A 26172-nucleotide genomic window follows, 5' to 3' on the forward strand; every position below is an offset into this window, starting at 1 on the left:
CTTATCTATATGTACTTAATATTGAGCTGAAGAGTTTGTTTGTTTGTTTGAAGGCGCTAATCTCAGAAACTACTGGTCCAAATTCTTTCGGTGTTAGATAGCCCATTTATCGAGGAAGGCTATATACCATCACGCTAAGACCAACAGGAGCGGAGTACAGCTAGTTTTAAATAATACATCCTACAATTAAATGCAAAATAAAATTAAATGCAATATCAAATTAAGAGCCATGTTTATTGAATGTTAATTAAAAAATAAGAGTAGTAATTGTTCAAATAAATCTTATTTTCGTTATTTCTTTACAACAGATTTAAAAGTGGATGTCCACCGAAAGAACAGCTCGGAATCGAGCATGGAAGACAGTGCCATGTCAGCCAAGCAAACAGAACCAGTTGCCATGACCAAGTCAGACTTGTGTGTGGCGCAGTCTGCAGAAACCGCGGGGCCTTCTAAAACCCGTCCAACCAGAAACCGATCGAAGTCCGGTCACAGAAGAGAACAGAGAACGAAGAATCGTCGAGGCCACGGCCGTATTGACGAACTTATTATTGAAGAATCACGGAATGCAAGAACAGAAAACAATCTACCAGTGCACATGCTCACTGATGATGGACCGTTCGCGAAAGTTAGCCGACGATACCATGAATGTCCGCATCGACGAGGATCTAGCAATAGGGACTTTTTCAAAGAATGGCTGTACTTAGATGGCAATGAAGCTGCGGGCGAACCATATCAATCAAAGTTTGCGAGACAACTGAGTTTCGATTCAAGAGACAATTCAGAGCCAAGCGTCGGACCGCCTTCTCCAAAGAAAAGGTTGGCCCAGCGACGACGATACACAAATTATCCGGATGAAAGTTGCACCAAGTCTGCTATGGCGCTTGCGACTGCGCAATCATCTAATATGAGAAGATATTCGAACTCAACTATGTCTACAATACAGTTACCACTGTTAAATTCCACTGCACAACTAGTATCGCATATGAGACGTCATTCTAACAATGCAGATACACAGTTTTTCGCAAGTGTAGAATTAGGTGAATACATGATGGTAAAAGCGGAAGCTCCAGCAGGTGAGACTGATAAAAATAAAGGCAAAAGCCCAGGTGTACGCAGGATCAAAAGTGCCGCGTTGGAAATCGGTTGTCCGCCTCCAAGTGTTTCGAACTTATCACCCCATCCCAACAGTGCAGAAACTATTGGTGGTCAAATGCTCAAAAATCCTAAAAGTGCTGTCATTCCACCCCCTAGTAAATGTTTAACTCGAGGTCCTCACCTTAATTTATACCCAAAAAATGAAAACGGAGAAGGTCCCAGTTACCCATATTTGACGTATGGATCAGAAATCGTTTATCCTATCGCGGAAATATCCGATGAAATGCAAACTTCCCAAAAGGAAACTGATTTAGATTCAAGTGGAGAAAGTTACAGTGATTATGAAGATGAAAAACAGTTTCGCGGGTTCGATTGGGACGCCGAACAATCATCAGCGATGCGCTCCAGCGATTCTGACTACGAAAATAATGGTTCACGATCACCGTTACTCGATAGACCCAATGATGTGCGCGTCGTACGTGCAAAAAATCATCATGATTGCAAGAAACATTGTTGTGAAAAGATACAAGTACCTAAACACAATCCTGGATGTCCAAATGATAAGAAACCTATAAGACTGAAAAAATGCGCCAAAGTAGAGTCACGACAAGATCGTCAAGGTAACTTATGTGAATGTAAATATAATCCGAACGGTGACTACTTCGATAAGGCTAGTGCTAGCTCGAAAGATTTGCTTATAGAGAAGTCCAGCTTAGAATCAAACGATACCGGCGATCAATCGGAAAAAAAGACAGAGGAAAAGAAACCAGTAGAAAAGAAAGTTTGGGACCATGATATATCTAACTCTAGTAGTAGCAGTGAAGAAAGGCCCGATATTAAATTTGATAAAAATAACCCACCGGAAACAGAAGAATCACAATTAACCTGTGATAGTAAGAGTGCAGACGAAAGGAGTGTATACAGCTTAGATTGGCTCTTTGAAGAAGCAGAAGACAAACAAATCTATGGTGCAGAAGGTACTGACCCTGAAGAAGTAATATGTCAGAAACTTGCTTTAGTTGAATCATCGTCAAACGTGTCAAAAAACTTGGGCGCTATACCAAAGCAGATAAAAAACTTAGCGCGTTCACGGGCTTCCTCACAGAAAGAGAACAAGAAGAAAGATTCTAGGAAAGAGAAAGATGAGAATCAAAACGAGGAAAGAATACTCATGGATGCTGTAGAAGCCCAGGCTGCTTTGGTACAAGGATTGGAATGTTTATTCGCTGCTACGAACGCCAACACGGTTGTAATGCCGCCTCCAAATAGAGACGAGAGGTCTCGTAGTCATCGGCAAAGTATAAGAGGTGAAAGGGAAGGTTCCCATAAAACTAGAAAAAGGTCTATAGAGGAAGTTGCACAAACATCAACAAATACCTTACTACCTACTTCCATGCCATTATTAGCCGCCTTTCTCAATTCTAGAGTAGATTTTATGCCTTGTTGTGTACCTGATAACAATCCCCCTCAAACAGAGGCACAACCTGTTGAAGAAGGACCTAGACTTAGGCCGTTAATGGATAGAAACCATAGAAATAGAGTTAGAAAAATCAAACGTTCCACACGCCAGCGAAATAATCCATCGTCACAATCATCAGACAAGAAAGATAAAACAGCGAATGTGGAAAATCCAAATTCAGGCAATGTTCATTTTGCCACTTCGTTTGACGACACAACTGATGGTGCTATCCATTGCTTTATGGATGAATATGGCAACTGGATGTCATACACATTCGATAAAAATGGATCCGGTCGTACTCAAGCGTTACCTATACCACTGCCCGAAAAGGAAGATTGTCGGACATTTACAGTTAAACCTGTGGATGAGAATTCACTAGAAACTACTGGTGAAGGAAGCTGTGGGTCTTTGGAATCGGAGGCGGGAACCAGTGAAATTACGAAACCAAAACGAGGAGACAGCGTTGATCACAGTTCTTCAAATCAAGGGAGCAAGAATCCACTTCTCTCTAGTAATAACAACGTGTCAACGATCGTCCCGATTAATACAAATAACACAAATAAGAGATTCTACGTTTTCGATGGAGGGACTGGGTCGCATCCGGACCAAGCACGATCACCTGTTGCCTATGTGACTGATAGTTTATTAGAACAAATAGAAGCTGAGAGACAATCGCGAATGGGATTGCCCAGTATGCATATCAACTACCTAATGAGCCAACAACGGGCCCAGCAACAAGCGCAACAACAAGCAGAAACAACGCAATCAACGCATATACCCAGTCTAGTTCAATCTATAGCTGACGATAGCTTAGAGATTAACATGAGGAGTAAATTATGCAAACTCATAGATGAATTGGAGAAGAACAACAAACCGAAAACGAAAAGTTATTACAAGTTCAAACTAGCCAAATATTTAGAGATAAAAGTAACGATGGATCGGCTGAAATTGATGGCACTTTTTGATAGAAACTTGACGTTTAGGGAAACATTTGTATCGATAATGCTTGCGATCGCGGTGGCCGTTTTGGGCTCGATGGTTTTGAACCTCGGATTTTACAGGGATATCTACGCTTTTTGGTTCTGTTTTATCATGGCTGGCAGTCAGTATTCCTTACTGAAGAGCGTACAACCCGACTCCGCATCGCCTGTTCACGGATTTAATAAAATGGTTGTATTTTCCCGGCCGGTGTATTTTTGCTTATGTACTGCGATACTAGTTGCAGTGAGTAGTCATTTACAGCAGTTACCCGAGGCCGACAACGCACACACGCGAAGTAGACGAAGTATAGACGAAACAAAACCGTTGAATATATACGGTATAGACATAAACGAGAGAGACTGCCTGTATATAATTCAAGAAATCTTATCAAAGTTCCTATTATTTTTTCCTCTAGCTTTTAGTTTGGGTTTATTTCCCCAAGTGAATACTTTTCTTATGTACTTATTAGAACAAATCGATATGCATATATTTGGTGGTAACGCGACGAGCAGTTTGAGCGCTGCAGTGTATTGCGTAGTCAGATCTTTAGCTGCTATAGGAACGTTATACGGTTTCGCATACAGCGGATTGATCGAAGGAAAGAAATCACAGCACCAAAAACATAATATCCTTATTTCCATATTCTGCGGCCTACTTGTACCCATAGCATATCATTTAAGTCGAAGCGCAAGCGACTATACCTTAATATGGAACTTAATTAAAAAACATTTGTTGCCACCGGAGTTATATATTGTGCATAACCCTGAATGTTCGCCAGATATAGAGAAAACGGAGCCTAATACGCTATCGGAGAATAAAAACAATAATTCCGAAAGCAATATTTCTAAACAGAACTCCATTGGCAGTTCGGCGTCTAAAATTAATTTTAGTTCCGAAACAAATATATCTAAAACGCAGAAACGATCTCAGGCATCGAGTGTTAGCTCTCTGAAAATGGATCCAAAAGGAGACACGACAAATTCTACGACTTCTCTCAAAGTGGATCCGCCTACTGAAAATGATGACAAGACTCGTGATACAAATACGTTGAATTCAAATATAAATAAGACTGAAGGTGATAAAACTGAGGAAGATATGGAGGATCCTTTGCCGAAGAAATTGCAAGAGACTGTGAACGCGAGGTTGAAGAATGACGTCATAGTTTGCACGTTTCTAGGACTCTTGGTGTTTGGTCTGCACTGCACAACGGTCTTCACTACACTGAAGCCACAGCTGAACACAGTAAGTATAAAAAATACATTTTAAGTCTTATTGTATTAAATTTTAAATGAAGTCTCTCGTCTTAAGTTTCTGTTTTAAATTTATCTATTGACCCTGTTTATTAGACGTTTTTCTATATAAATTACAAGAATTTCCCACAATAAAATTAATATTTTCTGGTATCATCGCCTTATTGTATACATACCATCCATAGTTTTGTTTGATTTCGTTAAACACAAATTTCTACCTACTATTATTATTACTAACCTACCTTTGCAGCTTTCTTTTGCGTTGCGTGTCAGTGTGTTTCGATGATTCCGTCTTTTATACTTTGACCATTTTCTGTAATATTCTATCTTTACTTGATTATTATTATTTCAATTTCAAGGTACTCTGGATAATAGCAGGCATCCTAGGTTGGATCCTGCACTACCTAATACCACAACTGCGTAAACAACAACCGTGGTTATGTCTTGCTGCGCCAGTGTTGAAACAACATGAGCACGCGCAGTTTGAAGTTACCGAACCGGCGAGGCTTATGATCTTTGAAAAGGTAAGGTGATGTTTTTATATCTTCTTATATCTTATCTTATATATAAAAATGAATCGCAAAATGTGTTGGTAAGCGCATAACTCGAGAACGGCTGAACCGATTTCGATAATTCTTTTTTTATTATATTCCTTGAAGTACGAGGATGGTTTTTATGTAGAGAAAACGTAAATATGTACCACGGGCGAAGCCGGGGCGGACAGCTAGTTTATTAAAAATGAAGATATCGTCGAAAAGATTAAATTGATTCTTCATTGATCACATTATTCATCATTGATCATCATTGATCACACACTTTTTAAACTGAAATATATTTCATCAGTTAATTTTAGTGTAAAAAGAGGAGAAAGTTCAACACTTCTTTCTTAAAATATAATAAAAGAAACTACTTTAAAAAATATCGTGTTCTTAGTTATTTACAATTTGATATTTTTTTTAGGAAAGCTTAAATGATATGGCCTGATTTACAAGTTATTTTATACTGAAGAATTTTGAAAGTGACGAATGTATTGGAATAAACTCAACAACTTTAGATCAATTATAAATAATAACAGAAATATATCGCACTTTTTGTTTTCTATACGTATATCCATTTTAATGAGACAACAAATAATTACGTGCTAAAGAACTAGAACTTAACTTAGAATTCAATTTTTTTGTGGAAACTGCTGATATCTGTATGGTTTTTATCTCTTATTTATAAGAAACTATAGGTCCGCCCGTGGTACATATTTCGCAATAAAAGGTAGCCTATGTCCTTTCTCGGGTATCAAAATATCTCCATACCAAATTTCATGCAAATTGGTTCAGTAGTCTAGGCGTGATTGAGTAACAGACAGACAGACAGAGTTACTTTCGCATTTATAATATTAGTCCATACTCCATACTAATATATATTATAATATATACAGTGGTGGTCACATAATTAAAGACACTAAGAACATTTTATACTACCCAAGACACTTCTCTCAACATTTTTTTTTACACTACCATTGGAACTTGTTAAATAATTTTAAAATATTCAGGTATGTGTTGTCTAATGCTAAACTAAATTTTATCTACAAAACTTGTCGGTTTGTTAGATTTTATTCGGTTCATCCTTACTACTAGCAGTTTTAACCTAGCAAAGGTCTGGCCGTATAATTAAAGACATTAGACTCGCTTATAAGAAATATAAAAAAATATTATTTTAATGAGATTATTTTTACAACACAAAATACCTGACGTATTTACAAAACATTTTTACACTTTTTAATATTTGGTTGCATGTCCTTTGGCAGTAATGACGGCTTACATCTCTTGGGCATTGAAGCAACTAATTTTGTTCAGGTTGCATCACTAAATTGGTTCCATTCTTCGAAAATGCTTTGCAAAGTTAGTTGACGTTTGATGATCGCTTTGCCACGACTTCTTTCTTTCTTGATTTCATAAGTTTTCGATCGGATTTGAAACCGGACTGTAGGGGGGCCAATCCAAAACAGTTACAGATTGGTTCCTTAACAAGCACTTCACTACTTTTGCAGTGTGCTTAGGATCATTATCGTGTTGAAAAGTCCAAACAACAGGTAAATTTTCCTCTGCATAGGGCAGCATGGATTGCTCTTAAATATACTTGTACTGGAATTTATCCATGTTGCTTTCTGTCTTTTTGACAGGTCCAACACCAAGTCCAGAAAAACAGCGCCACACTTTGATATTTCCACCCCCATGTATGACTACTTTTTAGAGTATCTTGGATCCATTTCCTTATTAAGTTGGCGTCTTATATATTCTTTTCTGACAGAATTAATCATATTTATCTTAGTTTCATGCCAAAACAGCACATGCTTCCATTCTCGTTCAGTCCAGTGTTCGTATTTTGTAGCAAAGTGAAATCTTGCCTTCACATTTTGTTTTTTCAAAAGTGGTACTTTCCGAGATACTCTTCAGTGCAAGTTTTCCTCACACAGTATCCGTCTAATTGTCCTTGCAGACACCCCCTTCAAGCCTGCTGCACCATACAACTCTGAACTGTATCAGTTCCGAGTTCCGACCCTTTAAATGGATCTTTTTAGCCAACAACACCATTTTTGAATCTTTCGGCCGAGTAGTTTCACTTGGTTTTGCTTTTCTGAGTACGTTTTCGGTCGTATGGAACATCTTGTCATGTCTTATAGCATTCATAACCATATCCTTGAAACAGTTTAATTATTAATTATTATCATGGAAGTTAAAAATATTTTTTCTTGTGGACGAGTCGCAACTCTTGTTTTTAACCATAATAATTGATATTAAAACTATTAAACGTATGAATTTTAATTTTAAAAGTTAAAAATACCCAAAAAAATTATAGAGTGTCAACGATTTATGAAATTACGCGACAAACCGAAGTAAAGCACAATGCTGTTTCTTTTTATTCATAAAAAATTATAACTCATTTCTTGTTGTCTTTAATTAAGTGGCCAGCTACACGTACGTTAACAAAGTTTGTGTTACATTCCCACATAGAGAAAGTGTAGAAACTAGCAAGGAATATAAATATTTTTTGTCCCTCATTTTGAAGAACATATTGTCTTATATGGTTTAATAAAAATAATACTAGATTAAATACCTTTTTCAGATAATTGTACTTCCTAATGTAAATATTTTATGGACAATTAGGGGGTGTCTTTAATTATGTGACCACCACTGTATATATATATATATATATATATATACTAAAATATCCATATATTGTATTGTTTGTTTCCCAAAGATGAATAAATAAATAAATTACGTGCAACTTTCATCCAATAATAATAAGTTATCATTTAAATCCATTTTATTCGACAGATATACGTATACCTATGTTTCCTGGAGCGCAACGTGCTATTCCCGGCGGTGGTGATAGCGGCCATAACGCAGGACGCGCCAGCTATCGCGGACAAGTATGGCGACACGTTTGGCGCGCTTATTATTTGCGTGTGCGCTCTTAAATGTGAGTTGAATTGTTTTATCTTAATGTTTTGTTGATTAAAAATTTGTTGAAATGTAAAATTTGTATAATCATTTGTTAAGTTTTAGATAACGCGTGCGCGTTTCTATGTTGCAGGCGGAAAGCTAGTTTGTACACCTAAATAAGTTAATTTCGTTGAATTTATATTTTTTGGTTTTATGGCATTCAAATGCTTTATAAATATAAATTTATAAAGAATAGAAAAAATTCGATCACGAGGCGGGACTCGAACCCGCATCCTTCGCGCCATTCCGGGGCGGATGCCTAACCAACTCAGCCACTCGTGACCCGCCTGAGCAATCGAATTTATTCTACTCTTTTCAGTTTTATGTGTCTTAAGGGACACACCGCGCGCCATCTATTGAGATGATTTAACAACCATCTCAACCAATATGAAGCACTTTTCAGTGAATACAATATTGTAACGATGGAACACGACCTTTTTTGTTGAATTTATATTTTTTGGTTTTATGGCATTCAAATGCTTTATAAATATAAATTTATAAAGAATAGAAAAAATGAGAGGGTTCGAGTCCCGCCTCGTGATCGAATTTTTTCTATTCTTTATAAATTTATATTTATAAAGCATTTGAATGCCATAAAACCAAAAAATATAAATTCAACAAAAAAGGTCGTGTTCCATCGTTACAATATTGTATTCACTGAAAAGTGCTTCATATTGGTTGAGATGGTTGTTAAATCATCTCAATAGATGGCGCGCGGTGTGTCCCTTAAGACACATAAAACTGAAAAGAGTAGAATAAATTCGATTGCTCAGGCGGGTCACGAGTGGCTGAGTTGGTTAGGCATCCGCCCCGGAATGGCGCGAAGGATGCGGGTTCGAGTCCCGCCTCGTGATCGAATTTTTTCTATTCTTTATAAATTTATAAGTTAATTTCGGTTTCAAATTAATGTATGTATGATTTATGTTCTGTATCAATCGGTATATGATCTGAAAATTGTTATGCTTGAATTATTATTGTCTGTCGAGTCAGATCGTTTATTATATTTAATATTTATCAATAGTCTTCAAGCGTAGAGTGAACGGGTACAATTGCTTACCGTACTTGCGTACCATCTTAGAGCACATCTTAGCTTAACATCAGGCGAGATTGTGTGCAATCGCTTCCCTATTAACAATAAAAAAAATCTGACTCTTTAAATACAATCAAAGTAATTTAAAAATATTTGTAATATTTAACCTTTTTTATATAAATTTTAATATTTATTTACAGGCCTCAGAAACGCATACTCCGATCCAGACAGTCAATACTTAATCATCGTATTTGCTGTACTTTTGTTCCAACGGGATTTGGGCAGTCGCAAGATTTCTGAAACTTTCCTAGTTGATTACTTCATCATGGCGATCATATTTAACAAAGTCTACGAGTTTTTGTTGAAGGTAAGTTTGTTATAATGAGCTTTTTATGCTATTTTTTTAAATATTTGTAGCGTTCACCATGTTAAAATGTTTAGTAGCAAAAATTCGATAAAAAATTATCTATATTCTGAAAAAAATAATTGAATAATTACGAGTAATTTTATAAAACATGTCAATTTAAATAAGTTATATTTAAATTGGCACGTGTATACCTATATACATTTTTTTTTACGAATATTTCATAACCAGTTTCAATATAAAAGGTCTGGACTGCCAGACCTTTTATATGGAAACAAGCAAAGAATTATGGTATCACAGTGTCTGTAAACTGTATTTCTTACATTTTAAATTCCTTCATTTATTCTGTAGTATCACAGATCTGCGAATGGATCATAGATTATAAAACCCCTTAATGACAGGAGGAAGCGATTTTGTTTTATAATATGACTAGCTTTCCGCCGGTGGCTCCGCCCGCGGTTTCAAAGAAAAACTCGCATAGTTCCCGTTCCCGTGGGATTTCCGGGATAAAACCTATCCTATGTGTTAATTCAAGTTACCCTCTATATGTGTGCTTAATTTCATTGTAATCGGTTCAGTAGTATTAGCGTGAAAGAGTAACAAACATCCATACATACAAACTTTCGCCTTAATAGTACTAGCGGTCCGCCCCGGCTTCGCCCGTGGTACATAATATTTACGTTTTCTCTACATAAGAACCATCCTCGTACTTCAAGGAATATAATAAAAAAAGAATTATCGAAATCGGTTCAGCCGTTCTCGAGTTATGCGCCTACCAACACATTTTGCAATTCATTTTTATATATAAGAAGATTAGGATTAGGATAATATGTAGTGATTTGTTAATATGTATATATCGTTTCTAGGTCCAATTCGTGGTAACATACATAGCTCCATGGCAAATCACGTGGGGTAGTGCTTTCCATGCGTTCGCGCAACCGTTCAGCGTGCCGCATAGTGCTATGTTGTTCTTGCAAGCTGCATTGTCTGCTATGTTGTCTTCCCCCCTTACACCGGCGTTGGGTGAGATATACAATACAATATCCTTTATTAAATAAAGAAAAAATAAATAAAAAAGAGAAACATATTAGATATATAACATGTATGCAGTGTGGAAATTTTCGATGGGCCCTGGGGGGAAAGTACTTGAAGTACTGGAGATAGCAAATTTTGCTGAAAGTTTTGTAAAACATTAATTTATTTTTTAAAAGAAATAGAACTGCATTCAAATATTTTCAAAAATTCACTTGCTTCGACTGGGAATCGAACTAACTAAAAATTATATATTATTTCTTTCTTCATACAAAATAATACATTTTTTTAATTAAAATTATTATTAACAGGAAGTGCAATATTCATGACGTCATACGTGAGGCCGGTTAAGTTTTGGGAGAGAGATTACAACACAAAGAGGGTCGACCAGAGTAATACCAGACTATCTTCACAATTGGAGAGAAATCTGGGAGCCGGTAAGTTAGTTTATTTAACTTAATTTTCCACATTCATAATACCTATTGTTATGTAGTTACTTGCACGTCTGACGTCTTATTTTCGATTACAGATGACAACAACTTAAATTCGATCTTCTACGAGCATTTAACTCGCTCGTTACAACATTACCTGTGCGGCGATCTGATGCTCGGCCGATGGGGCATAGTGCAGCAGGGGGACTGTTTTGGTAAGAAAATCGAGATTATTATTATTGTGGAAATATACTATACTAGCTTCCGCCCACGACTTTGTACGTGCATCCCCGTTTTTCCCCGTTCCCGCAAGAATTTCGGGAAATCCTTTCTTAGCGGATGCCTACGTCCTAACATCTACCTGCATGCCAAATTTCAGCCCGATACGTCCAGTGGTTTGGGCTGTGCGTTGATAGATCACTATATCAGTCACCTTTGAGTTTTATATACAAAGATAACAAAACGAAATTAATACACGAAAGATTTTTTATAGGGACATAATAATGAGAACATTATAACAATAAAGTATTCGGAAGATTTTTTCTTATAAGTTGACTGTAGAAAACCCTATTTTTATTATCAACACTGTAATAATTATTAATATTTACCCAGGTTTGATATAATAAAGATCATTGTTACTGAATTTCTATTACACATGAACACTTAGAAAAAAATATTCACACTCATTTGCATTGAAAATAGCATAAATTTTGTCCCTTTTACTTTTAATAACTACGTATTTATTTTATGCTATGTTTCCTTCATAATCCAAGTTTTGTACTTATTTTGTATAAATTTCCACATCAGTGCTCGCGTCAGACTACCTGAACTGTCTGGTGCACATAGTGGAGATGGGCAACGGTCTGGTGTCGTTCCAACTGCGCGGTCTGGAGTTCCGCGGCACGTACTGTCAGCAGCGGGAAGTAGAGGCGATCTCTGAAGGGCCTGAAGAGAATAGCGGTATGTGTAAACTTGCGTCAGACCACCTGAACTGTCTGGTGCACTTTTTTGCTCCTTTTGATGTTTTTCTTTGTAAATATTGTTTTGTTGAAGAATCGTCATCACTACATAGTATAAAACAAAGTCGCTTTCTCTGTCCCTATGTCCCTTTGTATGCTTACTTCTTTAAAACTACGCAACGGATTTTGATGCGGTTTTTTTATACATAGAGTGATTAAAGAGGAAGGTTTTAGTATATAATTTATTAGGCTTTAGACAAAGCGTGCGAAGCCGCGGGCGGAACGCTAGTATTGTAATAAATAGGTATGTATTCTTACGTTCATAATTTTGTGTGCCTGCATCACCTGGTCATGTAGGTTCGATATAGTCTATTTTTTTTATTTCTATTTCTCTCTTTAATTTTTATTATCAAAAAATGACTGCGTCTGTTAGCTTGGCGAACAGCACATATTTGATATGTCTATGTCATAGTTGTATGTTTATTTATCCCTAAAGAAGACACCCGTGGTATTTTATCACACGGGAAATGAATTCATACGAGTTCTTTTCACAAAATATTTGACTGTGTCTCTGAATATATTTATTTATACAGACGGCACTTGCGGCACCTGGTCCTTCAGGAGACGAGTTGTTACATATTTGACATGTATTTTATATAAATTTATAAATAATAGAAAAAAATCGATTACGAGGCGGCGTCTTTCCAAACTATACAAGGCCAGCACGCAATGTAGTTTCACACCATTGCGTGCTGGCCTTGTATAGTTTGGAAATAACTTTGTATTTATAAAGCACTAGCTGCTCCGCGCGGTTTCACCCCCGTGGCTCCACTCCTGTTGGTCGTAGCGTGATGGTATATACCCTATAGCCTTCCTTGATAAATGAGCTATCTAACACCGAAAGAATTTTTCAAATCGGACCAGTAGTTCCCGAGATTAGCGCGTTCAAACAAACAAACAAACTCTTCAGCTTTATAATCTATACTAATAGTAATATTATAAAGCTGAAGAGTTTGTTTGTGTGAACGCTCTAATCTCGGAACTACTGGTTCGATTTGAAAAATTCTTTCAGTGTTAGATAGCTCATTTATCAAAGAAGGCTATAGGGTATATATGATCACGCTACGACCAACAGGAGAGGAGCCACGGGGGTGAAACCGCGCGGAGCAGCTAGTATAAGTATAGATTTTAATGCCATAAAACAATAAATATCAATGTATTTTAATCTATACAGAAGGCACGTGCGGGGCGTGGTCGCTGGGGGGCAGAGTGCTAGCGCCGGGCGCGTGGTGGGCGCTCCGCTGGCTCGCCTGGCAGCTCGCCACAGCGCGCTACGTGCTCGAGGGGTACTCCGTTAGCGACAACAGTGCGGTCTCCATGCTGCAGGTGTTCGACTTTAGGAAGGTGCTGCTGACGTATTATGTTAAGGTGAGTATCACCCGTGGTCCCCCGCTATGACCCACTGGTGGGTCTACGGGTAATATTTTTTCCCCGTGGACCCACTGCTATAGAATGATATGACAGTGGGTCTACGGGCACTGGAAATAAAAGTACTTTTTACCCGTGGTCCCCTGCTGCCATACTTTCCAATTTAAAGTGTAAATTTATATGCAAAGTAAATGAAAGTGCGTGAAAATTTTCTGTTTTTTAGGTATAGATATGGTAAAATAGATTGTAATGTGTTTTGGGTGATTTAAATAGTGTGATGAAAGTGTAAGTTAAAAAAAGTGATGTCTTATGTAAATTTTAAGTGAGAAAGCCGTGAATTTTGATGACAATATGGTTATTTTGTTGACTCTTGTTTAAAATAATAGAAAATTAAATATAACATGCTTTATGAAATATTATCGTCAAAATCGTGAAATATCAAGCTGACTCGAAGGACCATGTTCTAAAAAGTATTTAAGGATGATTATCACATAATAGAATAGAATAGAATAGAAAACACTTTATTGTACAATGCACACAAAAACAAAATTTACAAAAAACGATATTTAACTTAAAATAAATAAATATTATGTTACTAAAATCAAGCTTTATCGTTATGTATTAATAAAACGCATAATGTTTATATTTATTCACAGAGCATCATATACTACACGATACAGTCAAGCAAACTAGAGGAATGGTTATCATCGCCAGAATTGATGGAAGCCCTAAAGCCCATGAATGAGAGATCATTTGTCGATTTGGATCCTATTTTCAACGTCAATCTGGATGAGGATTATGATTTTCGAGCGTCTGGTATTACTAGGTTAGTATAAATGGGATTTTAATAAAATATAGATAAAATAGAGGGAGAGGGCAGTGTCGCCAGACTTATTTAAGAAGTTTAGAATTAATATATCTTAGTGGTTTCGAAATTAAAAACCACACATTGCAATCTGATGTATGTGTAAACTAAAATTTAGAATATTTTTTTGGGAATTTTAAAACGTCTGGGGGAAGTTATGAACCACCGAAAGTTTCTGATTATGTTCAGTATTCTTTTATAAATCTTTCTCGCCTGATACGAATTTCCATCTCTTATTTATTCTTGTGAATGTAAATTATTAAAAAAAACACTATTAATCCACACTAATATTATAAATGCGAAAGTAACTCTGTCTGTCTGTCTGTAACTCAATCACGCCTAAACTACTGAACCAATTTTCATGAAATTTGGTATGGAGATATTTGATACCCGAGAAAGGACATAGGCTACCTTTTATTGCGAAATATGTACCACGGGCGAAGCCGGGGCGGACCTCTAGTAGTATATAAATTGTGACTCGTTAAACAACTTTCCAAAATTTCCAAAATATACATACTTTAAATGTTTTTCCAGGAGTAGGTTCTGCGCGGTATACCAAGAGTGGATAGCACACTGCCGCGCGAGGAGGGGGGGAGGTTGGAGGAGGGACCCCCCACTACTCACGCTGTGCTTTGCGCTCAGCTTATTGGGGAGGAGGGCCCTAGCAGCTGCCCAACATCTGTCTGCTTCTAGGTAGGAAATTTTATGTCGAATAAGACAGTTGAAGAGATCTATTTTTCTATCTGTATTTGCCATAGCAAATATAATAATTTATTTTAAATATTGTGTACGGTGCAACCGTACAGAGTGCGAAATCATCATTTTTTGTATGTCACAGCATTTTCATTTTCATATAGCGTTAGTTCACGTTAAAACGTCGCGAGCCGCGTACGTGTGTAACTCTTAGCATAACAGCATAGCATCATTAAAGCATATAATCATAGCAGCTTAGTTTTATTAGTATCTAGCAGCAGCATCCCCAGGTGTACGAACTGTACATATTGACTGAAAAATCGTCCCCGACTATTCTGAATTAATTCGGAAATCGGAAATTAACTGAAATACTGTTCTTAGAAATTTTGTAAAAATTGAAGTAATTCAATGTTACAATTTATAATCACGACGTTATGTTTGTTGCATCCGCTTTTCACGAAATGAATTTAGAAAAACTATTAACCACATGTTTTTATTTCCAGCGTGGAATTCTTCCTCTACGGCCTGCACTCGTTGTTTAAAGGCGATTTCCGTATAACCTGCGCACGCGACGAGTGGGTGTTCTCTGATGTGTCGCTGTTACATTCTGTGTTAGCGCCCGCTATACGAATGGCGCTTAAGTTGCATCAGGTTTGTGGAAATATTGTACTTATTGTACTTTGTAAATTATAAATCAAATATTTGATTGTGTAAATGATATAGGAGTTTAGTGGAGAGGATTTCGTGCGTATATTTTATATCAAAAAAGGGCCGTTTAACCTGTCTGGCACGGAGCAGACGCATTAAATCGTCTGCTCAATACCCTACAAGTCTAGTTCAGGATTAATTTACTGATTTCTCTAGACTTTTTTGATGTGAAACTTCGGTAGGCGACGATTTTGGTATCTTTGAATCTTGCCAAAGAAGTTTCACTTCTGACACGTGTGCTCGGCAAATACACTCTTTTTTGTATATGACATAGAAGACTAGTAGGGAAGAATCCTCTCTTTCAAAAAAATGTTTTTCGTGCGGTAAATTTTAGTTTTTATTTTGTGTTCAAATGTGTGTTGTCTGATAGAATGTCGTGCAGATATTTTATCTTTAAAAAGGGCCGTCTAAAATATCTGGCACGGAGCAGACGCATTAAATCGTCTCCAGACCCTACAAGTGGGGTTGACAATCTGTTTTACTGATAATTTTTGTTTTACCAATTATGCTATTTTCATTATATTTCCCGTGTCAAAAAGTGTATTTTGTTGGTTACTGAAACGTTTACACATACGCATAATGCATGCCTGTGTTTGTTCTTATAATGACATACAGATTGTTTACGTGCACTTGTTTGTATGTGCGTGCGTGTCATACTAATAACCTGATATCCGATGGCTCTGTACGTGTATGTGTATTAATTATAACACACATACGTCCACCACCTACGCGTCTCCACACGTTGCAGCGTATGTGTATGTGCGTATATTCATAATAACATACACGCCTACGTCCGCCACGCACACGTCACTACAGGTGTCAGCGTGTGTATGGGCATATATTCATAATAATACGCACGCAAACGTGCGCCACGCACACGTATCCGCACGGGTGAGCGTGCGTATGTCTGTATGCGTATTCATAATAACACGCACGCACACGTGTCCGCACACAGTACAGCATGCGTATATAAGCCGGCGGCTCTCGCCCGCAGGACCACTTCATGTTCCCGGAGGAGTACTGCAGCAGCGCGGCGCTGTACGCGGCGATCGCGTCGCACGCGCAGCGCCTCGTCATCTGCCACGAGGCGGCGCCCGCCTGGCGGCACAACGTGCTGCGGGGGGCTCCACACCTGCTGGCGCTGAGGTATACACGCGCTATTCGTTCATTCAATCATTCGTCGAGGCGCACAGACTCTAGGCATCGCCATATGGTGGACGTTCCATGTACCCGGACTAAGCGGTTCGGATCGACAGTCTTCATTCGAACATCATAGGCCACATCTCAGCTTACCATAAGGCGAGATCGTGGTCAAGCGCTTCCCTATCACACAATAAAAATAAAAAAAACATTCATTCATTCGTTGATACCTTCATTCGTTCGTTCATACATTCAAATCATTAATCATTCTTTCATTCACCCATTCTTCCATTCTATTGTTCAATTGTTCGTGAATGATAAAAACTAACATCGATAACTTTCCTTATTGACGCTACGGTACTATACGAAATTCAGTTCAGTAGTTCATTCATTCAATCTTTCATACATTCGTTCATACATTCATTCAATCGTTCATACATTCAATAAATTTTTATTCGATTTATTATAGCAATGGTTGGTGGTAATGAAACACTTGACTCGACTGTAAAGTGTATAATAATGTATTGAACTGTTGTTACAACTGCACTTAAACTGAAGAACCACAAGACTATATAGTATGACGCACACATACATAGCATACATTATATATTACACACTACAAGTCATTCCTTCATTCACCCATTCTTCCATTCAATTGTTCAATTATTGAATGATAAAAACTAACATCAATAAACTTTCCGTATTGACGCTGCGGTACTATACGACATTCAGTTCATTAGTTCATTTGTTCATTTTTTACATACAGTGATTCATGAATAATTAAAAACTAAACGTCAATAAACTTAACGTATTCAAAAATTTACTCATTTTTTAATTCATTCGTTCATTCATTCATTCATATAACAACACACAACAATAAACATTACATATCTTCATTTCACTCGTTTATTCTATCATTAATTCGTTTGTTCATAATGAAAACAGACTATACGTCAATAAACTTTACGTATTCTATCAGTCATTCTTTCATTCAATCGTTCATTCATTCACTCAATCGTTTGTTCGACTCATTTTATTTATTCACATATACCACACACAAAATACAATAACATCGATAAATATTCCATCGTCTGTCGATGTCTGTTATATTACTTTCTTTAAATTGTCTCTATTCCAATAAATATTGTCTTTCCTTCTTGTCTATACTAAAGTTATAACAAGCGTTATATCAAGCGTAGAGTGAACAGGTACCTCCTAGGGAAGCGCGTTCCATCTTAGGCCACATCTCAGCTTAACATCAGGCGAGATTGGGGTCAAGCGTTTCCCTATTCCCATTAAAAAAAAGTCATTCTTTCATTCATTCATTCATCCAATCGTTTGTTCGACTGAATTTCTTTATTCACACCCACCACACACAAAATACAATAACATCGATAAATATTCCATCGTCTGTCGATGTCTGTTCTATTATTTTCTTCAAATTGTCTCTATTCCAATAAATATTGTCTTTTTTATACTAAAGTTATAACTCTCTAATGTAATTGTAACTCTAATGTAATTGTAATTATAGTCATTTATTTTGCGCTATCCCACGACCTTCTTACATTTCTTTTCCTACCAGGTTGCCTGGTAGAGATTGCTGTTCAGCAATAAGGCCGCCTTTTGTACAAATGATGCCTTTGTAATTTTGTTCTTTTTTTTGTCTGCTTTGTCCATTCATGTTTGTACAATGAAGTATTATAAATAAATAAATAAACTCGACAGGCACGTAATGGACGAAGGCAACGACGACTACAAGATAATAATGCTGAACAAGCGGCACCTGGGGTTCCGCGTGATCAAGCTGAACCGCGAGTGCGTGCGGGGGCTGTGGGCCGGCCAGCAGCAGGAGCTCGTGTACCTGCGGAACAGGAACCCCGAGCGGGGATCCATACAGAACGCGAAACAGGTGGGGGAATGATATTAAATATTAAATTTATTTATTTTCTCATCACAAATGTACAATCATCACATACATTGTTAATCTATATATCTTAACACTAACATTTGTGAGAGACTGGTGCCCGCGATAAGTATAAAATACTTGTGTTACGGGTCACCAGGCCTCCAAGCATTAACAATCACATCTATCAGGAATAAGTTGCGTTTATGTAGATTATAATATGAGCTCGTGTACCTGCGGAACAGGAACCCCGAGCGGGGCTCCATACAGAACGCGAAACAGGTGCGGGAATGATAATAAGTTGCGTTTATGTACATTATAATATTTATCTATAATGGTTTCGGTGTAATTTTTTGTGCAAAACGTGCTTTTTTATGAGACATTTTTAAAGAATAGAAATGATAATAAATCGTTTGTGTTGTTTATAATGTGATTTACAATGGGAACGTGGTTTGGTTGTTTTTTTTTGGGGGGGGGGGGGGGGGGGGAAATACCTACTTGTTGATAATTTTTCAAAGTTTTTTCATCAATCCAGGATAATTGTCATTATTTTGTGGAATACAGCTCATTTCATTCGTTCATTCAAGATTATAGGGTTATCTTTAGTACTGATTAATATTCTTACTTCATACTAAAATAAAAGCGTTACTTTTAATTGATATAGTTTCAGAAGTGAGATCATTTTTTGTTTACTTATTACAGTTAATTTTCACAGCGATTCGTTACATCAGTAATAATGACAACACCAAAAACTAGTTCTAAGTTTTTCACTTAACATCTATCTATAGTATATAAAACTCAAAGGTGACTGATATAGTGATCTATCAACGCACAGCCCAAACCACTGGACGTATCGGGCTGAAATTTGGCATGCAGGTAGATGTTAGGACGTAGGCATCCGCTAAGAAAGGATTTCCCGAAATTATTGCGGGAACGGGGAAAAACGGTGATGCACATACAAAGTCGTGGGCGGAAGCTAGTTATTACTAAATTTATATTTCTTTATTTGTCCACAGGCACTCCGCAACATAATAAACTCGTCTTGCGACCAACCAATCGGCTACCCGATCTACGTGTCCCCGCTGACCACTTCATACGCCGACACGTCAGCGCAGCTGTGCGAGCTGGTCGGCGGGCCGCTCACTGTCAGCGCGATACGAGACCGGCTGGCGGCCGCGTGGCGACGGTATGTTTGTTTGTTGCTGTCAGTGGTAGGGCGTAAGCTTTATGTCGTTCGTCAGCAAAATAGTTAAGAACACGGTAAAAAGCTATCAAACATTTGACTGGCACTTTAGTGCTAGTAAGTAATGTTCAAGCTGTCTTTGGGGTTTAATGAATATCCCGTCAACAATATTGCAGGTCTGGTTCGATAAATAGTTAGGCAGCAACACAACTAACTGTCTGGTTCGATAAATAGCGAGGAAGCAACACGTCTGAACGTCTGGTTTGATAAATAGCTAGGTAACAACTGACTGTCTGGCGCGTTAAAAGTGAGTGAAATAGTGGATGAAAGTTATACTTGCCGCATAATAAGAATATAATATATAAATATAATAAGATAACATGAACCTTTTTTGTGCAACAATGTTGTTTCAACTTGTGTGTGGCGTATTTGACGCAATATCTGCATCAACATTTGAACAAATCAGCAGCATTATTGTTGAAATGTTGCAACAAATGTTAACTATGAAAAAGTTTGTTTAGCTTGCACGCAAATGAAATGAAATGATTTATTTTGCAAGAAAAGATTTCAAGGTGTTACATAATTCATTGTTCAGCACAAATCGCCAATTGATTGGCATGCAAAAATTAACAATAGAATGTCAATGTACATACTACATAAATATCATTTTTTACAATTATATATGTCAACAATTACCCTTTTCCACTTACAATTATATGTCAATTAATACAAATATCATTTTTTACAATCACTACATAGTATAAAACAAAGTCGCTTTCTCTGTCCCTATTTCTCTATGTCCCTTTGTATTCTTAAATTTTAAAACTACGCAACGGATTTTGATGCGGTTTTTTTTAATAGATAGAGTGATTCAAGATGAAGGTTTTAGTATATAATTTATTAGGTTTTAGACAAAGCGGGCGAAGCCGCGGGCGGTAAGTTAGTTATATAATATATATGTCAACTGTTCGCATTTACTTATATCCATATATTCCAGTATCCGCCGTCGCTGCGGCGAGGGGTGCTCCAGCGGGGGCGCGTGCGAAGCCCCGAGCGCAGCGGAGCGGGGCGAAGCCCGGGTGCAGCACCCCGCACCGCCGCAACCTTCGAGGCCTACGTTAGGTGGGTTTTGACGGATTTAAAACGGCTTTTTATATGTATATTGAAGTGAAAACTTCTTTAGCGGCGTTGAGCACTTTTTCTGTAATGGGTATAAAATCTTAAACTCGCGTCAGGACACGTGACCTGATCGAAAAAGCGTAAGACGGATACCATTCCAAAATATCAAACATGCTCAACGTTAATAATTAAGTTTTCACTTCTGCCAGCACTCCCGAAGTGCCACCCGTCTTTTTTTTGGTCAAAATTTGGTGCTATAAGTAATTTTTCTAAAGAGTTATTTAACAAAGCTATTTTGACGCGTTAAATACATAAACACGTTGAATATATATTTTTTTGTTACATGCTTTTAAATTTATGCACAAATTTTTACAATAACTGTTATTACCACATATACCATATTCAAGACTTTTAGTTTTAACATTTTAAGAACTGGAAAAAACATTAAACATCCATTAAAATCACTTAATTTATTTGGTTCGTAATATGTTTATTATTTAGCGTTTTCTTAAAAAAATAATATTTAACCAACAATTAAGAAAAATTTATGCAACATGATAATAATAATATTCTTATGAAACTTCCAGTATTTTCTATTCTATATTCAATATTACTTAATAAAATCGTTTTATTCGTAGCCGGCACTAGAGGCAGTTTATCAAGCGCGGGAAAACAAACTTCATCAACACTAGCCTCGCTCGCGGGTTTGCTTCGAGAACATTCGCACGAACGCACACAAGAAGAACCAGGTAAATTATTATTATTATAAAATAATTATTAAAACTATTTATTAAATTATTTGTAACGTAATTTGATTCCTTATTTGTACTTTTCTCTGTGGTGAACAATAACCAATTTTGTTTTTCTGTACGTTCATATTTCAATATGTTGATAACTCCAAATAAATTCTTGCATACTCTTTTTATTTTAATTATTGCAAAACATACTAAAAAGTTCTCTTAACTACGTCAACCACTGTACCAAGGCTCGCACGGTGAAGAAAAACGACATGTCGAAGAATCATAAGTTCGACGACATGTGTCATCCGCCAACCCGCACTTGGCCAGCGTGGTGGATTATGGCCTGTACCCTCATAGGAGGCCCGTGTCCCAGCAGTGGGAACGTATATGGGCTGATGATGATAAACTACGTCAACGAAAATATGTATTGTTAAGTTTAAAAATTAACAACAACACATGGTCACATAATATTACTAACTAGCTGCTCCGCGCGGTTTCACCCCCGTGGCTCCACTCCTGTTGGTCGTAGCGTAAAGAATTTTTCAAATCGGACCAGTAGTTCCCGAGATTAGCGCGTTCAAACAAACAAACAAACTTTAGCTTTATAATATTAGTATAGATTTAAATGTGACTTTATTTCACAGTGTACGCAAATCAAAGTCAAGAAAATGAATCCCGACGACGCAGTGAGGAAAGAACTGCGCGTCGGGAACGACACATGCGTGCGCGGACTCAGGTATATAATATATTTTAATTAATTAAGGGCCGATTTTTCAATGCTTGGATAAAACTTATCCGTCCAATAAAGTATTACACGATAATATTAAAATGTCACGTAAACTGTCAAATACGGGCAATTAGAATACGTTTTTAAAATGGTAGTTTTATACATTATTCCACAAATAAGTTTTATCCAAGCATTGAAAAATCGGCCCTAATTTGTAGATAATAGGATCATTATGTAAGTATTATTTTTTTACTTAAGTTTTGTAAACTGAATTTTTAGTTTTATAGCATGCGTTATTAATGATTTTATTTTTAATAAAAGATAAAAATTCGATCAGGAGGCCTGATATACACCCGCGTCTTATGTCGTACCATGGCAAAAGACTGCTATAAATGTATTAGTTTGTGGATTATTAGAAAAAACAATATTAATAAAACATTGCACTGGACATCTTTGGGGTAAGGCGTCTTTGGGGCTTTCGTTTGTACTAAACATTAGAAATAGAAATACTTTTTATTTGCCACCATGAAAAAACCAATACATAATATCTTAAACATCTAAAACAAAAATAGCAATAAAGGCAAAAAAGACGCTCCGTCAGCAAAACAGCAACTATTAATAAATAAAACTTAAACTAATTAGATTTATGTACCTGTTTCCATTTTGACGTGACAACGTCTTAAAATTCGATAGAGCCGGCTGCACGCACGAAAAAACATGACTCATGCGGCGATACCTCGCTCTGAGGCGTTCCATGTAAGGCTTGAAGTGCAAGCGAGAGCGCGGAACGAGCGACAAAGAAGCACAATCGGTCGTTGTCACGTTCAACTATCATCAGTAAACCGACTTTACAGACAACCAATTTTTTTATCTCAGCCGGGGAACAGAACCCGCCCCCGTCGCGATCGAGGCCTACCAGCTTCTTTTCGCCTCTTAGCAGCTTCAGATAGTGCAAGGCTCGCGGCACAACACGACGAACATACAGACGAACAGGTTTGTTTTATTACGTTTGATTTTACGCGAGTATTATACATTTAGAAATTAAACACTTTTTAACGGATTTTAAACGCGATTTATTCATTCTATTATTTTCCCGACGTTTCGAAAACTTTGCAGCGAGCGTGGTCACGGGGAGACTGGCAGCAGTCTAAAGTGTTCGAAACGTCGGGAAAATAATAGAATGAATAAATCGCGTTTAACATCCGTTAAAAAGGTACGTTTTATTTACAGGGTGTAATCGTTAAGTGTGCACAGGCGATTATTACGTAACTATTGGAGGTATCGATAAACTATAAACTGATATCGATAGTACTTAACCTAATTAGTAAAATGACAATAATAACTTTTTAAAAATATAACGAGAAATATCCAAAAATGTTATCAGGTTAAAGTTTTTTTGATAAGTATATGCAGTATGCACTAATTACGGAATAATCGTCTGTGCACATTTAACGATTACATCCGGTATGATATTGGGAAAAATCCCAAAAAGTAAAAAATAAAAACATATTTTTTGTAATTTTTAGTGTGGTTGTGTACAGTAATACTAAAGAGAGGAATGATTTGATGTTTTTTTATTAGTAAGAAGTTAGTTATATAAGAATTTTGACAATTTTTTCACAATAAAAATGGATTTTACTCTCAAATAACATAGGATATTATTTTCAAGGGCTCTACTGGCTGGGAGTACGGCTGGTGTGAACAGCCTCGAAGGGCAGCAAGTGCTAAGGTAAAATTATCTATCTTTTGTATTCTGTATATTTATTATGGAAAAAAAGCGTACGTGTCAGAAGTGAAACTTCTTTTCAAGATTAAAGATACCAAAATCGTTGCCTTACTCTCGTCACTTACTTCGTCTCGTCTCTTATGACGTGACAATATTACCATGACGCGACTTTGATATTTTACTCAAACCTAAAAACACGCGCCTAAAAAACATTCACTTCAGAAGTTGAGATTTTTAAGCTCATTTAACTAAAGACTAGATGGTTTTGAATGATTTTTGGTTAAATGCTTTTGTCTTGTTGTCTTGATAAGAAATTAGTATTTATAATTATTATATCACTAAACCCAGGTATCATCGAACCAACCACAAAGTGGTTCCTCGTCCCTAGAAGATGTACTGCCTCCTGGAGGTAGTGGGCTTGATATGTCACTGCCCGATTGCAAGATCATCGCCAACAGGAACGCAAGGCAAGAGATTAACTTCAAAAGGTATCATTATCACTAACACTATCGTCATCATAGACAAAATTTGACATTTATTAAATTCTTTCTACTCTTGCTACCTACTTCTGTAACCAAATTCTATTTAACAATTCAAAACTATGATTTAACCTAACTTTTTTCATAACATACAATTATATTACCTTATGACACAACTAAACATAAACCAACTGCTATCTGTACACATTAAAAAGTTAATTATTAACTTATTACTCAAATTCCAGGTACTTCATAAACGAGGGAACTTCAAAGGACCTATCCAAAATAAGCAAAGAGATCCGCCACGAACGCGAAAGCTACCGCGAACTAACCGGCCGATATATAGAAAAACCGGAATCAATACCGCTAAAGGAAACGCACTACACCGACGCCATTAATAAAGAAGCCTTACTAAAAAAAGAAGCGAAAAAAGACTCTAAAGCCAAGGAAATAAAGACGAAAATCAAACGCTCTGATTCGGGGAAAAGTGACGCAAAAGTGAATATATGTGTGGGGAGTAAAGTGTTAATATTGGAACCTTTGGGGGTGTACGATTGTATCAATTTGGGGAGGAGGATCGATGTGTTGTGGCCCTCGGAGTATCAGAGGGAAAGGGGGGGGAGGAACTCCTGGGGGAGTTGGGTGCCGCAAGCTGGGATGGACGGACTGGTAAGATATTCTATTTTTGAAGTGAAAACTTCTTTAGCGGCGTTGGGTATAAAATCTTAAACTCGCGTCAGGACACGTGGCCTGATCGAAAAAGCGTAAGACGGATTTTTTTTTAGCCCTTATATTCCATGCGTAAGACGGATACCATTCCAAAATATCAAACATGCTGAACGTTAATAATCAAGTTTTCACTTCTGCCGGCACTCCCGGAGTGCAACCCGTCTTTTTTTAATAATACATACTTTGATTCATCGATTGATTAATATTTTATACTAGCTTTCCGCCCGCGGCATCGCCCGCGTTTTGAAAGCACATAGTTCCCGTTCCCGTGGAATTTCCGGGATGAAACCTATCCTAAGTGTTAATCGAAGTAACCCTCTATATGTCTATATGTTTGCTTAATTTCATTGTAATCGGTTCAGTAGTATTTATGTGAATGAGTAACAAACACACATCCTCACAAACTTTCACATTTATAATATTAGTAGGATTAGTAGGACTTGATTTAGCACTCTATTTAGGTACACGAAACAAATGTTGGTGAATTTATCGATTATATTCAAACATTTATTGTTTCAATTGGACTTCTTTTAGAAACGCTTTTGAATCGTCAAAATACAATTTAATAGTTCAGAAGTAAAAAATAACTTTTTATGACAATATTCATAAGGAAATTTTTAGGGTGTACTTC

The 26172-nt window shown here is 37.0% G+C and overlaps 1 protein-coding gene across 2 annotated transcripts in view; it reads left to right on the forward strand.

Moving 5' to 3' along the window:
- pcx (pecanex) overlaps window positions 1-26172 on the forward strand; it is a 29062-nt gene that overhangs the window by 2583 nt on the left and 307 nt on the right. For both annotated transcript variants that reach the window (XM_090103640.1, XM_090103641.1), the window contains exons 4-25: window positions 309-4777; window positions 5145-5309; window positions 8118-8262; window positions 9516-9682; window positions 10546-10702; window positions 11023-11148; window positions 11241-11357; window positions 11950-12102; window positions 13336-13529; window positions 14186-14355; window positions 14929-15087; window positions 15591-15738; window positions 16790-16941; window positions 18661-18844; window positions 19855-20024; window positions 21019-21143; window positions 21779-21889; window positions 22525-22616; window positions 23484-23600; window positions 24277-24336; window positions 24682-24821; window positions 25058-25481. In XM_090103640.1, the coding sequence (XP_089959766.1) occupies window positions 309-4777; window positions 5145-5309; window positions 8118-8262; window positions 9516-9682; window positions 10546-10702; window positions 11023-11148; window positions 11241-11357; window positions 11950-12102; window positions 13336-13529; window positions 14186-14355; window positions 14929-15087; window positions 15591-15738; window positions 16790-16941; window positions 18661-18844; window positions 19855-20024; window positions 21019-21143; window positions 21779-21889; window positions 22525-22616; window positions 23484-23600; window positions 24277-24336; window positions 24682-24821; window positions 25058-25481 (7745 nt within the window). The remainder of the gene's footprint in view (window positions 1-308; window positions 4778-5144; window positions 5310-8117; window positions 8263-9515; window positions 9683-10545; window positions 10703-11022; window positions 11149-11240; window positions 11358-11949; window positions 12103-13335; window positions 13530-14185; window positions 14356-14928; window positions 15088-15590; window positions 15739-16789; window positions 16942-18660; window positions 18845-19854; window positions 20025-21018; window positions 21144-21778; window positions 21890-22524; window positions 22617-23483; window positions 23601-24276; window positions 24337-24681; window positions 24822-25057; window positions 25482-26172) is intronic.

The sequence above is a fragment of the Colias eurytheme genome, chromosome 7 (genome assembly GCF_061535395.1).
Source record: "Colias eurytheme isolate Ceu_HAF_F1 chromosome 7, ilColEury1 Martin Lab GWU primary, whole genome shotgun sequence".
NCBI lineage: Eukaryota > Metazoa > Arthropoda > Insecta > Lepidoptera > Pieridae > Colias > Colias eurytheme.